Genomic DNA, 15,552 nt, shown 5'->3' on the forward strand with positions numbered 1-15,552 from the left:
AAATGTTTTGACACTCTGAGTCAAGAGTCAAGAAGTTAAAGATTTCCACCACTATCAGTAGTTTGGTTCATAGTTTAAAGTTTCATGGATTGTTTTATTCTTAAAATCACAATTCTCTTCTTGACAAAATGGTCAATTCAATTTCTCACAGGATTTTAAAAATGTTCCCTATGGTAAAACATTGATGTGTTTCAAGTAGTATCAAGAAAATGCCAGCAAGCTACTAGGCTAATAACACTCAATAGTAAAACACTGGTAAAGATGCAGTTTGTAAAGAGAACAAGTTCACAAGAAAGAGGTGAAGTATGCAAAAGACTACCTTGTCTACTACAAGAATTTTCTTAGCATGTGTTTGCATTGAAGTCTTCAGTAACAAGACAATCCCATGAACAATTGCTGGAAGTTGCTAGCTGAGAGGGGTGGATTGTAAGTGTTTTATTTTAGAGTCTGGTGTTCAAAACACACTATGGGGGTCGAACTGGTTCTACACACACAGCATGCACGCTTCCTTTTGCCCCAACAGCAAAGTCTTCTTGGGTAAATGAAGCAGTGGAAATAAAGTCTTTCTTCAGTACCTTTGTGGAGGGGGTCTTACTGCCTGCCCTGCTGATCAAATTACTGTAGTCAGTCTTGAGTGCAAACAATGCCACAGTCTCCAAAGCCCACACATACAACAGCTTTGAAAGAAAAGAATAAATAATAGTACTAATGTTCTGTGTAACACTAGTACAGTTTGGTGAGCAATATAAGCTTTATTGTATACAATATTAACAAACCAAGTTATGGAATTACATAAGTTATAAAGTCAATCATGCATCATATTTGAGGTGCAGGAATCTGTTTTCTGTTTTAAGATTAGGGCTGTTTGAGAAAGATTACAGCTTTATATAAACGTCCAATATTCAAATTGTTCAACAAAGCTACACCATAATCGACAACATGAACAAAACTGGGCTAATAAATAAGCAATTTAAAATCCAATCCAATAAAAAGCATTTGAAAATAAAATTTACAAAGTAGTACCTGAATGCCCACTCTGATGCCTTGGCTGTTTTAAAAGTAAAAGGGTCTCAGGTTTAGTCATGTTGATAAAACTACATGCTAGCAGGCTAATTTGGAGCTATATTAACTATTGTCAAATACTTTCCCTATTCAATGTTAAGCTGACAATCCAGCTTCTTTTAATTTAAAACAGTGATACCTAAAGTTAAGTGTGTGTGTTTATAGTTTCAGTTTTTGTCTACTTGACTTACTATTCAAAAATGAATATAACTGACCTACCAGCAAGCTAGTGAAACTTGTAACTAGCTAGTGCTAGTGCTTATTACACGTAACCTGAGTAACATAGTAGAGTTAGTTAAATAAGCTTGGAAAAGTTTGATATTTGTAGCGTTAACTGTAATTTATTGGTGCCATGGGAACATATTAGCTAGCTAGTGTCATTGTAAACATAGGCAAGTAAGCTAGTAAACTACAGTGGTAAGAAAAAGGATGTGAAAGCATGTGAAGCTAGCATACCTGGAGTCCGAGCTTCCCTTTTAGCGCGGGCGTTCATGAGCACTGTCAATCAAACCTTTTTTTTTTTCCCAGCAGTGAGACATTAAACATGGAGCCGTTTGCCTCAACTGTGAAAAGTGAGTATAACTTACTGTTAATTTGATAAAACAACAACAACACTTGCTTTAACTAGCTAAAATAGCTAAAAATGAAAGTGAGCTAACGTTAACCTTCTTCAGTTATCAACCATTAGTCAGGTTACCATGGATACCAATGGGTTCCACTGAAGCTGCCACACTCGGCTAACGCTAACTAGCTAGCGCTGCTAGGTTTCCTAACTATTTCTCCACGAATACAGCATACAGCCATCACTAACCACTTGCAGAGATGACATGTGTTGATGCTGGTGTGTTTATGTCCTGTCAACATGTCATCTTTTGCTTTTCTTCTTACACAGTCCTCACAGGCAACTTGCTGCACAAACAGCCGAGTGATTGTGAAGAGGTAATAGAGAAACTCTTCTCTGAAGTGTCCGGCCTAGAGGATTGCCCCAAAACACCTGATCCACAGGTAAGTACAGAGAATTCCACTATGGCTCACAGCCCTGGTCAGGAATATACTGTAAAAGCAAATAAAAACAACATTTGTTAATGTAGAACCTGGTCATAAATCTAACATTTTACAGTGTCTTGAAATTACTAAGTGACACATCCGTCTTGTTCTATTGTACATTACATAAATGTCATTTGTAGCACTAATTGGATGATTGTTTACTAATATATCACTGTATCACCTTTATGTGACCAATAAGTTGTATAATCCCTTCTCTTACTCATATTCCAGCTTGAAGAGTGTGCCATCCAGCTGTGGAACTGGGCAGTTACTAAGAATGTGGGCGCTACTTTAAATGACATTCAGAAAGCCAAAGGTACGGTTTTAGTATCAATATTTAGGTTTAGTGATGACCGTGACATTTGGAAATATTCTGACAAATCATTTGAAATGTTAACACAGTGTAGAGGTAGTTACGGTCAAGCCAAATCATATTCAAATTGCCATCCTGACAGTGCGTCATGTCGCATGTACTCTGCTGTACTGCTGTGAGCCTGAGAATCCAACAGAGGGCGTCATTCGCAAGCAGATCCTGGTGAGCACTACTGTAGGCACCGTCTGTGAGTGCTCACCATTTTAAGAGGACATGGTCTGTTTATCAGTGTCTAATCTTTACAGATGGCCAGCAAAACAGGGAGAACCTGGCTGGACTGCAAAAATCCCCAGATGGCAGATAACTTCTTAAGTCTTGCTGTCAAGGTGAAGAAAAAAATGAACACTAAAACTGAGGGAGTTTAAATTTGAAAGTATGAGCAAACCCAAATCTGGTGTCTTTACTTATTACTGAACATACAATATCTATAGAGCCTGGAAACCCTCTATAGCCAACTTACGTCTAGAACTGATGGAGCAGGCGACAATACTTCATCTAAGGTGGATGTGGAGAAGGATCTTCTTCGAATTCTCTCATGTCAGGCAGAATCGGTGAGCTGTGGCGCATGTGGTGTTCAGCACCTTCGATGTGAATATTTGTTCTTGTGATATTTGGCAGCTGAGGAAGTGCTATTTTGACAGACTTGCAGTGTGAAGTGTGAGACAGCTAAAATGTGAACTGAGAAACAATGAGGGGGCAAATCTCATTCTGTGCTAATAGGGAATGTTATTGGTTGCTGACATTTCACAGAAAGGTTAAATCTTTTCTTCTTTGCAGGCCATAAGTCAAGGGAATAACCATGAGGCCGTGGTGTATATACAGCGTTGTAAAGACATGCTACTGCGTCTTCCAAAAGACGTACAATAAAGCCCTCTGTTATCACTATAACACACTATATGTTGTTGTATTAAATTTACAGTACATATTGTTATTAAAGTGTGTGGGATGTTAACTGTGAATATATTTTCTCAATGCAGACTGTGTATCTCTCCCTTACGTGCTACAATTTTGGAATAGATACTTATAACCTGAAAAAGTATGAGGACAGTGCATTTTGGTTGAGGTAAATCTAATTATTTAACTAATTTATGCACGTGTTGAGAAAATGCACTGGCAAAGAGTTTTATTCTTCTTATTTTCAGCCAAAGCTATGAGATTGGGAAAATTAAATTGAAATACGCTCCTGGACCTGAAGTTCTGGTAAGATATTCTATATAAGCAACGGGTACAACATAAAGAAAGTGGTTCGTTTTTTAACTGTGTTCAGCTTCTCTCACAATAGGCCAAGGTGTTGCGGCTCCTCGCCACTGTTTATTTAGAGTGGGATTGTCAGAGGTTTCAAGAGAAGGCTCTTAGCGCTGTCAGCTTAGCCAACAAGGTAGGATATGAGAAATTATTTTCACAATGAAATTTACATATGCATTTTAAAGAATCCACCTACATTACAGCTCAGATGCTCTGTATCTAATTGCATTGTGCTATTTGACAGGAATGTGCCAGCATCTCTGGGCTGTACTTAAAGATCAGAATACTCATGAGATGTGGAGCCGCCGATGATCATATCAGAGCAGGTTAGTTATTACCAGACTTCAATGAATTATTAATACAGAATTTGAGTAATAGGCAGCAGTGGGGCATCAGTGATGGAGAGATTAAAGGAGTAGATTCAACCATAAAATCATAAATTCTCTGCAGCTACTGGAGAAACAATGGGCTTAAAAAAAACTAAAAATGGTTACTGAGGTGTGATGTCACTACTCCTTGTTGCTCTGGTGGAGCTGCTTAGTTTCCAGCAGTAGAAGATTGCTGTTGTAGTGTTATAGTCTTTTGGTGGCTTAACCTAGTTATCATGCACATTTAACTACATCATATGTACTGTATGGTATATCATATATGTTTTCAGGACTTAACGAGATGATGGAATCTGAGGTTTCTCTTGAAGTGTGTCTGAGCGCAGTGAAACTACTTATGTCTGAAGACAGGTAAAAACTTGTAGAAAACTTAAAATACTTGCATGCCCTTACATTAACATACACACGTACACACACTATACAACTCTGAATATTATTTGTTTTGATTTTTACAAGAGAGGTGCTGGCATTTGAGCATTTGAAATGTGTATGCCGGCGCTTTGAGTCATCTCCTGACCTGGGAACTGCTCTTGTCCTGCACATTGAGCTACTGCTGCAGAGAGGCAAGGAGCTGTTGTGCAAACAAAAGATAGAGGATATTATCACTGGTACTGTATGTCTTTGTTTCACTACAAGTCTGATTTTAACATTAACGCAGGTAATGTACTTTAGCGGTGACTCTGTATTAGTATAATATTTGACACCCACGCAGGCCACTATACAGGAAAACAGCTGACTCCACAGGCCCTCACAAGTCTACATGTCATGCTGTGGGATAAAGCGTCCAAACACTTTGAGGTATGCCAAACACAACCTTATAATTATTAATATACAGTTCGTCGTAGTGTCGACACATATCAGTATGTATAATTAGCATTAGTGATTAACACTGATGCTTCATAAAAAGAAGCCTGGGGGGCCATAGTTGGTGGGTTTGCTATGGTTTCTTTTAAACACAAATGCAGGCATGTCAGGAATTCTTTTACGTTGTCTTTGAACAAGTTACTGGCCTCAGATATACTGTTAGTCCCTCATTTCTGCATAATGATTCTCACTGCTCCAGAATAGTTCAGTGTGGAGGTTTAACATTTACAGAGATTTAGTATAACTTAATGTTTATATTTATTTTCAGACCAGGGACTATGCTGAGGCTCTGCAGTGGTATAACTACTCACTGAGCTTCTTTAAGGCAGGTCAGATGGAGCCTAACTTAGCCAAACTGCAGAGGAACAGAGCTTCTTGTTTCCTGCAACTAAAGCAATTGGAAAAGGTAAGACAGCTTGAGCCCAATATAGCAAGTCAGGGAAATAAATGTATTGTGAAGGGGCTGCAGTGAATGGGGTGTGTCAGAACTCATGTCACTAGCCACAGTTGCAGATACATTTTTACAGTTTATGTAATGTATGTTTGCATGTACTTTGTATGAAAACTTTTCAGGCCAAAGAAGCAATTAAAGAAGCAGAGAGGTGTGATCCTGACAGCATTTTCACTCAGTTCATGATTTACAAGATTGCAGTGCAGGAGAACAATGTAAAGAAAGGTATCCTCTAAGCATTTGTTGTGTGGTGCATATATGTCAAAGGCATATCTGGTAGTGTGTAGCCTAAATTTTTAGCATATTCTCTGTGGTAATGAGGCTGTGTATGTTTACCAGCTGCAGAGGCAGTGAATGCGATGGGAATACTGGCTAAGAGTCCTGCTGCCAGTGAGGACACACTGCTGGTATCTGAAAATGTGTCTTCTAACCTGCTCAGTCTGGCAGCTCAGATTGCTTTGGAGGTAGAACTTACTCAGTTGTGGACTTGATAAGAGAACATTTTCTTTGGTCTAGTAAAATTATTGTTAGGTTTGCTGTTGATGTTATAATGTTATAATGGTATCAGAGCCTTGAAAATATAGGTTTAGTCCTCAACAGTGGTGCTTACAGTTTGGACAGATTCTCAATTTAACACAATCGGCCGTATCAGTGGGTGGTGCGTTGATGAGAGATTGTGTACTTTTCAAGGCACTCAATCTGGCTAGTGAACATGTTTGTAGAGAAGAGATTGGGATCTGGATAGAATGAGGGTATAAATGCATATATTTAGTCACAGTAGTGTACACCATTCCAGGAATAGCTCCTCACTGCTGGGTAAAAAGAGATCAGAAATCAGAGATAGATGATTACTGTCTACTACCTCTTCAGACCTATTGCAGTCATAAATATTTAAGACAAATGTTGATTATTGTTGAAATTTACACTGTTAAATGTAGCTGGGATATTGATAAGTTAAGAAAAGAAACAGTTTACAGTATCGGCAAGCATACTGGGCAGCACCCAGCTAAAAGCTGTAATTTAATGATATAAGTTTAAGAAAAAGGATTTTACCTTTACTACACTGCAAGATAGTGGTCAATATAACAGGTAGGTCGTGGTACTAGTGATGATGAGGATGTTTGTTCCCCTGTGACAGAATGAACAGCAGGAAACTGCCATAAAAGCCTTGGAGAGTTTGTGTGAAAACTCCAAAGATGACGCTCAGGTTCTGACTGCTCTCAGGTCTGTGAAAACTGGAATTAACTTAAATATATAAATGAAACATTTAATACCAAAATTAAGCCCTGATTGTACTTAAGTTTACTTTTTGAGCCCAAAAACTTGTATTTGTGTATATGTTGAAACTGTGCAAACAGAACATGATGGTAGAGTTTCACACATAAAGTGACAACATTTAGTATAGAAGGCTTATGTGCTGAGAGATTGTAGCAAGTTTTCCATACACCTCTATGATCCACTGACCTATATTTTCTTGCTTTTCTTCTGAAAGTGTGTCTCTGTATAAAACAGTTAGTAGGTGAAAGAAAGGAGGTCAGTACCAGTTTCTCCATTCATCTTTTTATAGGTGTTTGGTTCGACTTGTGCTTACCACAATAGAAAAATCAGAGAGAGCAGTGAGGTGAGGGGAAGGGAAAGCACCTAATTATTATGCAGTTACATATTACTGTGGATCTTGTTTTTAATAAAATCACAAAACAGATGTTTACAATCTTCACTCCATGTAGCAATGATAACCTGGATGTCCTGCTGCCATACCTAAAAATGGGTGAGTACATACAGTAAGCAACGGAGGTTAAAATGCATCGAGAAAATATGTTTGAACTACAGTATCTGCTGTGCATCATAACCCCAAACTGATTTGCTTTCCTCACTGCAGCTCTGCAGAAAGTTACAGTCCAGTCTGGCATGAATGTTGAGCAGCGCACAGAGGAAGCTAACTGGTTCAGGAAGATTGGTACAAAGGCTCTTTCTCTCCTTGTCACTTCAATCTGACATGGTGTGCTATCACTTAAAATCTTGCAGCACCTTCATTTTCTGTGTGTGTGTTGTGTGGCCATGCATGGGTGTGTGCTTGTGTTTGTCCTTGTTGCAGCTTGGAACTCAGCTCTGCAGTGCAAGAGCAGCCCTGACAGAATGAGGGATTTCTTTGTGCTCTCTTACCAGGCAAGTGGTCTAATTAGCTTTGTCAGGTGAATTAATCAATATCTACAGTACACATAGCAACATCTGAACAGGGGTTAAACATTGCTTTACAAAGATAAACTTATCAGTTTCACAATGATCCCATCTTCACAGGTACATCTGTAAACTGACTTTCTGAGTTAGTCTTTGCCAAAATATCTGTCACAACACATAGATTTTTAACATTTCTTTCTCCATCAGATGTTGACTAACATCACAAACTTAACTTAGGGACATGCATTAATGCCATATCAGTCACTGTATTTGTCTTGGTCGGAACAAGCCTATTACTTTAATCCATATAGAAAACACAGTACTTAAGAAATGTTGTACCATCATGCCTTAGTTGCTTTGTCATACATGTGTGTGCATCTGCATGAACCCACAGCTCTCCCAGCTGTGCCCTTCTGATCGCACACTGCTTATGGGCCAGAAGACATGTCTGCTAATGGCTGCTGCTGCCACTTTGGAGCTCTGCAGGAAGTCCCCTCACTCTGCTCAGGTGGGCCACCCACTCCCTCTGCCCATCACCTACATTTAGCATGCTCTTATCCACATGGATGGAAATTTACCAAGACCAGTGGAGAGGAGAGGTGACTAACCACATTATTGGTGCTGGCGTAGGTGTTTCATTTTAATCCCTTCTGCCTCTGAAGAGGAACTGAACTCTAGATGGCAATGATGAATTCAGAATGCTTGTTTTGTGTTCACAGACTGATGAGCTCACCCAGGCTTTGGAGCACATTCAGATCTGTTGGGAGGTCTGGAAAACCCTAAGAGCATCTGGTACCTTACATATGAAAATACATAAAATAAAGCAAGAATTGTACATTGTTTGAATTAACTGCACCTTTCATGAATAGAAAAGGCATTTAGAGAATTTCCAACGTGCACTTACAGGAAGCTTCCCACTGGACCCAACAGACACACTGCTGCTGCTGTATGAATTTGAAGCTCGTGCTAAGCTGAATGACCCCAAGGTTGAGACAGTACTGGAGTCTGTCCTGGAGCTTGAAAATGTCGATTCCAAAGTGCTAGAGACCATCGCAGGTAAAAGAAAAGCTGCTAAAATCCCTAAAGAAACATATGTTGTAGTGGTGTATTTGCTGTATGCTGATATATTTCTTTGTGTGTAGCCTTAGCCATGGAGCCTCCAGCCCACTTCCCTCTGCTGTGTAAGAAGGCCTTGAGGGTTGCTCTCTCTCTGCACAAGAAACAACCACAAGCTGACCTGGCCCGCTGCAGGCATGCCAATCATTACCGTGCATGAAAATACCTTTGACATTTCATTAATGATCCAGTGCTTGTTAAAATGAAAAGATTTTTAATTGTAATTGTTGTTGTGTTTTAGCCAGTGTGTTCACAGTCTTATCAAGCTATCCCTCCCAAATGGTGTGACAGAGGTGGAGGCCCATGTGCTCGAGGAGGTGTGGGACTACTACGAGGAGGCCCAGTCCATCATTGCAGCCGCAGTGAGTCAGCGCCAATCGCACATCGCCATCCCTTGGCTCCCACCTCCTGTTCCCTCCAATAGAACAGCTCTCTGCTATATAATTAACCCCCTCTCTTCCACTCCATGCCTGCCTGCTGTTCTAGAAGCCTCTTTTTATCAATGGGCTTTCAGTCGCACTTCAATTAGCAGATGCTTCCATTCACCAACCCTCTTCCTGCCAATTTGAATGTTAATGTGCTGTACAAGTCATCACACTGCCGGTGAGCTGAAACTCTGAAAGAAACATCAAATTACTGAGACATTACACTGCTTTACAGGCAGTGCATATTTCCCCTTTCATATTGGGTTATTACTCAAAAGCTGTGGAATTCTTTGGATCAAAGTGAAAGCCCAAGATTAAAGTCTTGTGAAATTCAAATGAAACTTTAGAAATGATAGACCTTGGTGTTTGTTTACGTTCTGTTTAAGGCTTAGTAAAGGTGAACATACAGTACAGAAGAACACGATTGGATGAAAGTTACTCATGTTACGCACAGGCTTTTACCCTGTAAAAACAGATTTCCTTCCACACACTTAGCCCGAGTAAGTCACCCAGGTGGTCTCTGTTAAATGGCCTTTTGAACATCTTCCTCCTCTTCTCTGTAGCCGGATGACTTCCCAGAGATGGAGACCCTGTGGTTGCTGACTCGGGCTTGGAACACAGGGATATTGCTGTACAGCCTGGCTAAGTATGCAGAAGCTGAGAAGTGGTGTGGCCTCGCCATGAGCTTCATCCGCCACCTGGGATCCCTGAAGGAGAGCTATGAGGTGCAGGTACGAGACTTAAGGAAAGGAAGCAAGGGGATAAAACAGATGGGGATGGTTGTAGTGGTGGAGCATGACAGAGCTTAAGTCGTCTTGCTAGTGTGTGCTACTGCTAGTGTGTCTGTAAAAGGCATGCAGGGTTTATACAGAATTAAGCATATCCATCAGCAAAGATCTTTGAGAGTCAAGACATTTGAAGATATACTGTTGTTTTTTGTATACCTACAGATGTCTGGTCTCTATAGTGAAATCCTGGACAGGTTGGACAAGGCCAAGAACAACTTCCTAATGGAAGAATAGAACTGGGACCAAGTCCTTTTGGTGGAAACTGCCTGTTTTGAGGATTAATTTAAACAGATTCAGTTTGTTGGAACAAAATGTTATGTTTTGGTAAAATGTTCATCAAATATTGAGAATTGAAAAATGTACAATTGTTCGTGTATAATGCCAACCCGGCCAAGTAGTTAAGATCTTTGACACATTTTTTGCTGGGTTGTGTTAAAATAAAAGCTAAAAATGGCACCAAAACCTTTGTAATTATAAAAATTCAAATATTTTTAAAACCACCAAGTTCGTTAAAGCATAATAACAAGCACATCAAAATCATAACTGAGTCACATATTTTATTTTCAAACAAATAAACTCTTGTCAAGTCCCAAAATAAAACCCAAACAAAAGTTGCAGGACTGTTCCCTCATGACTAGGACAGGAAGACCATGAGGCCAAGCGTCCTGATAGGCTGTACCACCTGCAGTGACAGGAAGGAAACTACTGTACAATCAAAGGGTTCATGTTTGCAAGCACTTACTGCACAGATGTGCTATAACATAAACATCATCACCCAAAAGTACAAACAAGAACCCTGACCCCCCCCACCCACCCAAAAAAATAAAAGCATATATTTCATTTCTCTCATCAGAACAAAGACCCTCATCAATTATACACACAGAGGCATTCAGGTTCCATCTTATTATATAGCATGACCTGAAAGGAAAGAGTAAAATGAAATCAAGTTCTTTGGGCTTTGACATGGCTGACTGAGGTATGAATACCACACACATTAACAGTCAGCTGTATTTCAACTAAACACCATAGAGGACCAATTCTAAACTTCTAATGATGTATTGATCAATGCTCCTGGATTCTGTGATATTGTGTAGGTTTCTGCCTGCATCTCTTTTGAATTATTTTACAATATATTTTTTAAAAATCTATACACCCAGACACGTTCCACAAGAAATCACACGTAGACAGGCCCTACTTGAGGGAACTGAATTCCCGACTGACTAGTTAAGTGTTCCGATAGGCATTTGAAGAGAAATACCAACAATACAGCACATTTGTATGGAAATTATATCTCAAGAGTAGCTCAAACTTTACTTACCTGACATTTGTGGTCTATAAAACATGTTTGTCCCAGTTTGGTTCACACATGCATGAAGCACAGGTGAGGGGGGATCTGCTGGGGGCTTATTTACATTGTACAGCTACCACACCCTTTGAAACAGTCTGCAAGCAGTTTATAAATGGCTCTGTTCCCTTCGGTTATTCCCTGAACTCTGGTTTTGACACAGGTAATGACAGCTGGTTTAGCAGTGGTGCCTGGCAGGTGTGCACACCTGTTTAGAAAATGCCTGCAGGTACAGGTGCTCTGTGGGTGGGAGAGAGCAGGGGACCCAGAGGTCTAGTTTACCACTTCCTGTTGGGTCTGGCTCTCTGAGGGAAAAAAAAAATCCTTTGCACTCTTCAAAAAAAAAAAAAAACTGAGGAGGAGAGCGAGAACGTTCACAGGATCGGGGGTCACAGTTTTCCTTCTTCAGCTGCGCCCTCCCACATGCACACATTAGCATACAGTGCCAAGATCTGCATGGGAGGGTGAATCGGGTCAGTTCAAACCTGGTGATGCCACAATACAGCCAACACAAAGGTTACCACACCGATGGCCTTGAACAAATTCCCCACCTCATGATAAAGAGATGACACAAAATACAACCTCATTACACTGTTCAGTCGAAAACGCCTTTAACTAGGCGTCAGTACGGTGACTACTTGTACTGGTTCGTGCTATGAACTGTGTGTCATCGCCCAAACGTGGCCCTTCAGTCGCAGGGGAAATGGTATCTGTACGGTACGATTCCTGAGCTTGTCTCGCTCACCCCAGACGCACTAGAAAGCTCAACACAGTGGTTCAGCACCTGCCAACAACAGATTGATCAAGAATTCATACGTTTATAGATACACAAAGCATACAGGTTTAATCAAACCCAACTTTAGTGTTGTTTTTGGTAGGGGGACAGGGGGACAATCCAAAACAGGTTATACTGACTCTTTAATTGTTAGGACATCCAATACAATTATTGTCTTGTTCTACCCGTTTTAAGGCCACCGTCATGACGGCAGATAGGACAGTACCATGTGACCATTTAATCAGAAGAGAATCCTCTTGGAAGGCAGAGAGTGTAATAGGGTGGTCTGCTGCTCAACAGGACTTAGGAGGCTCTGGCTGTCCAAATCGTAATCAAATGGCCAAATTTCACAAGCAAAAAAAGTTGAGTTACGGGGAGAAAAGGTGCCCACAGAGGTGAGACTATGTTATATCTATTGCACTCAAGTCAGGCCTCCTGGCAGTTGGAGGACACAAAAAAGTCAGGAAAGATGAGAAAGCGTCTTCTCGTCTCCTAGTAAATTGTGTGCAGCCTCCCTCACAGACAACAGGTAGTCACAAAACAGAATTTGTATTTGATGTAAGGCAGTTTGGTGTTTTGCAGAGAGCCCCGTTACACTTCTCTACCCCCATCCTTTACACAGAGCAGCTAAAAACCACAAGCGAAAAAAATCCCACAAAAAAAGAAAGAAAGAAAGAATCTAACAGCCCTCCAAATTGACAATTCTAGTGAAGTGTAAAATGTGTAGTTTTTAATATGTAGTAAAATCTCAGTAGGATTTTATCATTTATCTTGTGATTTCATAATATAAATGTATAGATTCACAATGCATTTCTTCCTCTTGATCTGCCTCCCAAGATGTCTTTATCAGCTGCAGCACAGACAACCGGCAGACGACCAAACAGCAAGCTGGTTTGTGATAAATAGATCACCAGTTTGTAGGCTCCTCCACTAATTTCCTCAGTCATTATAAAGAAGAGATATGACTCCTTAAACAGTACCATCAGCAGGGCTCGATTTTATCCAGTCTTTTTAGAAAAAAAGAAAAAAACAACCCTTAATTGGTCTTCAACTTCTCATCTTGCCTGTCTTTTAAATGTGATTTGATGAACATTTACAAAGTGTTCCAACTTGGTATGATTTGTCTCTGATCCCCTGCAACTTCTTTTTGAATCCCAACTCCTCTCTTCAGATTTCTGTAAAACATTCTGATCTTCAGTCAGTCCCAGTCCACAAAAGGAGTTATTTCTTTTCCCTTTTGTTTTCATTTGACAAATTCCTTTGGAATGGCATTTCCAGTCTTGAATGGATTTGTTGAGAAACTCATGCAGGGGTGTGCACAGTCACAGTAATGGTGATAAGACTTCTTTTTCATAGAGAGTAACATAATGATGACACTAAAACTTGATATGAAACATATCTGCAAAAAGGAGGTGAGGAGAGGGGGGCCTATTTGAGCTTGGGTGGGATCTCTGGGAGGCAGGAAGGGAGCTCTGCACAGATGCAGAGTGGACGGCAGGGAGCTCAGAGCTTCTCTGAGGAAGGGATCCAGATGTAGGGGCCAGACTGCTCCTCGATGATTAGCTTGATTTTGTTGTAGATCTCCTCTAGTGAGTCACCCTGTACAATAGCTGAAATGAAGGTAGATATTTTTGTTAGTGAAATCACAACATACAATTATTTATTTAAAAAAAAAAAAAAAAAAACATATCCCAAATGTTTATTAGTGATCCAAAGCAAAAGGGAGTGAAGCCAACCTGTGAAATACTCTCCAAAGTCTTGCTCCAGCTTAACTGCCTTGTCAAACACTTTATTGGCCTGCTCATATGTCTGCCTCTTATTCATTTCCCTGAAAAAGACAAATTCTGGTTAGTACCACATATCACCTATGCTCTTGAATTCGCTGACATCTTCATTACAATGTGTACAAAACTTCAAACTTACATTAGGGCTTCAATGGATTTTGGTTTAATGAAGATGGCAATCGGATAAAGTTGTGCTTGCTGCAGTCGTTTTATGGCATTCCCAGACACATCCAGAATGCAGTGTTTCCCCTGTAGGTAGAGTAAAAACAAATCTTAAAAACGTGACATGTAGGATTCAATTACATTATTACATTATTTTGCTTTGGTATGCAACTCCTCCCCCACAAATACACTACACCCAATGTGGTACCCCAGTCTCGCACAGAGGCACCTACCCTCTCAGCCACAGTTCTGACAGATAAGATGCTTGTCCCATACAGGTTTTCATTGAACTGTCCAGCCTCAATGAATTTGTTATCCTGAATGTCTTTCTCCATTTGCTCTCGCGAGCCTACAAAGTGGTAGTCTTGGCCGTCCGTCTCGTTCTCTCGCCTCGGACGAGTCGTGTCTGCAGCGGGGAAAGGAATACGTTTATTTTTATCACCGCTGTTATGTTTGGTGTTTGAGCTGTTGTGTGTGTGGTCAACTCACGAGGAACGCAGGAGCCAAACTTGTGGGGGAACTCAGAGATGAGGTCATCGTTTACTCGGTCCTTCATTGGGCCCAAAATGATTACAGGCCTTGTGTAGTGAACTGCATCGGAGACAAAGAAGACAAGAGGGTTAATATAAAAACATACAAACCAGAGGTTTAAGTTTTTAGATAAAATGTATATTAGTAGTTTTAGTCAAATTAGTCTATTTTTTGTCTGCTTTTTGAATATTACACATTTTAAGGCTGCAGCTGTCGCCATCCTTTTTCAAGTTTAGCAGAAAAGGATTTCTATTTGCTCACACACTATTCACAGAGCAGAAAGTGATTTAGAGGCTGAGTACACTCATACTTTCACTAAAACACTGTTCACTAGCTTTAATTTGATAGAGGAAGCTAAATCATCAGATAACATTAATCCAGTTCTATTTCTTTAGCCAACATCTAGAAAAAGATCTTAGATGGCTGAGAGCTGACGTTAATCCCGAAAGTTATTCCTTTTGGAAACGATGCAAAAGACGTCCAACTGAAAGTATCGTTAATGTTCCATCCACAGCAGTCAATGTTAAATGATCTTTACGTTTCATGGATGTCGGCACGCTGCCCACAGTTGCATAGTTTGATTCAGGTGTTTTTTTCTGACATTTTATCTAATTCTCTGCAGATCGTGGATGAATTTAGCTCACAAAACCATTTGTTTGAAAAAACAGTCTTATCAGATGACACAAATAGAACATTACTAAATGTACGACACATCTGATTAACAAAGCAAAGAAGGTCAAGCTGCTAAATAAAGTTTTGAGATATATTGAGTGGTGGAAGGAACTACTTTGTCAGGAGCGCAAACAGTTGAGGATGCCACAGACACATCCGGGGCATTCATCATTCACAAAACACAAGTTTTTATTACATTTACATTTTGTCATAGTTCTTGTTTTCAAAGGGTTATTTTTTGAACTGAGTTTTTGTCACATTGTCTTTGTGAAAACCAAATGTTTAGTCATAGTTTTTGTTGAAAAAACGAATACTGACTCATGCTGCAAGCTTTTTTTTAAACTTAAG

At 40.0% G+C, this 15,552-nt stretch overlaps 2 protein-coding genes across 4 annotated transcripts in view; one reads left to right on the top strand and one right to left on the bottom strand.

The window, feature by feature from the left end:
- The first annotated feature begins 1,496 nt into the window (after positions 1-1,496).
- tex11 (testis expressed 11) lies at positions 1,497-11,583 on the top strand. Its single transcript, XM_026358564.1, has 29 exons — positions 1,497-1,634; positions 1,955-2,067; positions 2,341-2,425; positions 2,565-2,644; positions 2,728-2,808; positions 2,914-3,033; positions 3,260-3,340; positions 3,460-3,545; positions 3,625-3,682; positions 3,765-3,860; positions 3,972-4,053; positions 4,386-4,464; positions 4,570-4,721; positions 4,826-4,911; positions 5,246-5,383; positions 5,551-5,653; positions 5,768-5,892; positions 6,567-6,652; positions 6,996-7,049; positions 7,156-7,196; positions 7,308-7,385; positions 7,524-7,594; positions 8,001-8,114; positions 8,326-8,398; positions 8,513-8,662; positions 8,749-8,857; positions 8,964-9,084; positions 9,711-9,878; positions 10,098-11,583. Exons 1-29 carry the CDS (start codon positions 1,607-1,609, stop codon positions 10,167-10,169), a joined length of 2,730 nt encoding a protein of 909 aa, XP_026214349.1. The 5' UTR covers positions 1,497-1,606; the 3' UTR covers positions 10,170-11,583.
- Positions 11,584-11,657: 74 nt separating this feature from the next.
- Positions 11,658-15,552, bottom strand: part of dlg3 (discs, large homolog 3 (Drosophila)) — a 49,556-nt gene continuing 45,661 nt past the window's right edge. For all 3 annotated transcript variants that reach the window (XM_026358567.1, XM_026358565.1, XM_026358566.1), the window contains 5 exons: positions 14,491-14,592; positions 14,235-14,407; positions 13,979-14,088; positions 13,792-13,883; positions 11,658-13,665 (listed from right to left, as the gene is read on the bottom strand). In XM_026358567.1, the coding sequence (XP_026214352.1) occupies positions 13,559-13,665; positions 13,792-13,883; positions 13,979-14,088; positions 14,235-14,407; positions 14,491-14,592 (584 nt within the window). In that variant the 3' untranslated portion in view covers positions 11,658-13,558. The remainder of the gene's footprint in view (positions 13,666-13,791; positions 13,884-13,978; positions 14,089-14,234; positions 14,408-14,490; positions 14,593-15,552) is intronic.

This window comes from Anabas testudineus, chromosome 10 (assembly GCF_900324465.2).
Source record: "Anabas testudineus chromosome 10, fAnaTes1.2, whole genome shotgun sequence".
Classification (NCBI taxonomy): Eukaryota; Metazoa; Chordata; class Actinopteri; order Anabantiformes; family Anabantidae; genus Anabas; species Anabas testudineus.

Bases quoted from the DNA above. Each gene is read 5' to 3' on its own strand.
- tex11 (XM_026358564.1), top strand. From the start codon at position 1,607: ATGGAGCCGTTTGCCTCAACTGTGAAAA. The intron at 3,034-3,259 runs GTGAGCTGTGGC...TCTTCTTTGCAG, and splicing joins TCTCATGTCAGGCAGAATCG to GCCATAAGTCAAGGGAATAA. The intron at 8,399-8,512 runs GTACCTTACATA...GTGCACTTACAG, and splicing joins GAAAACCCTAAGAGCATCTG to GAAGCTTCCCACTGGACCCA.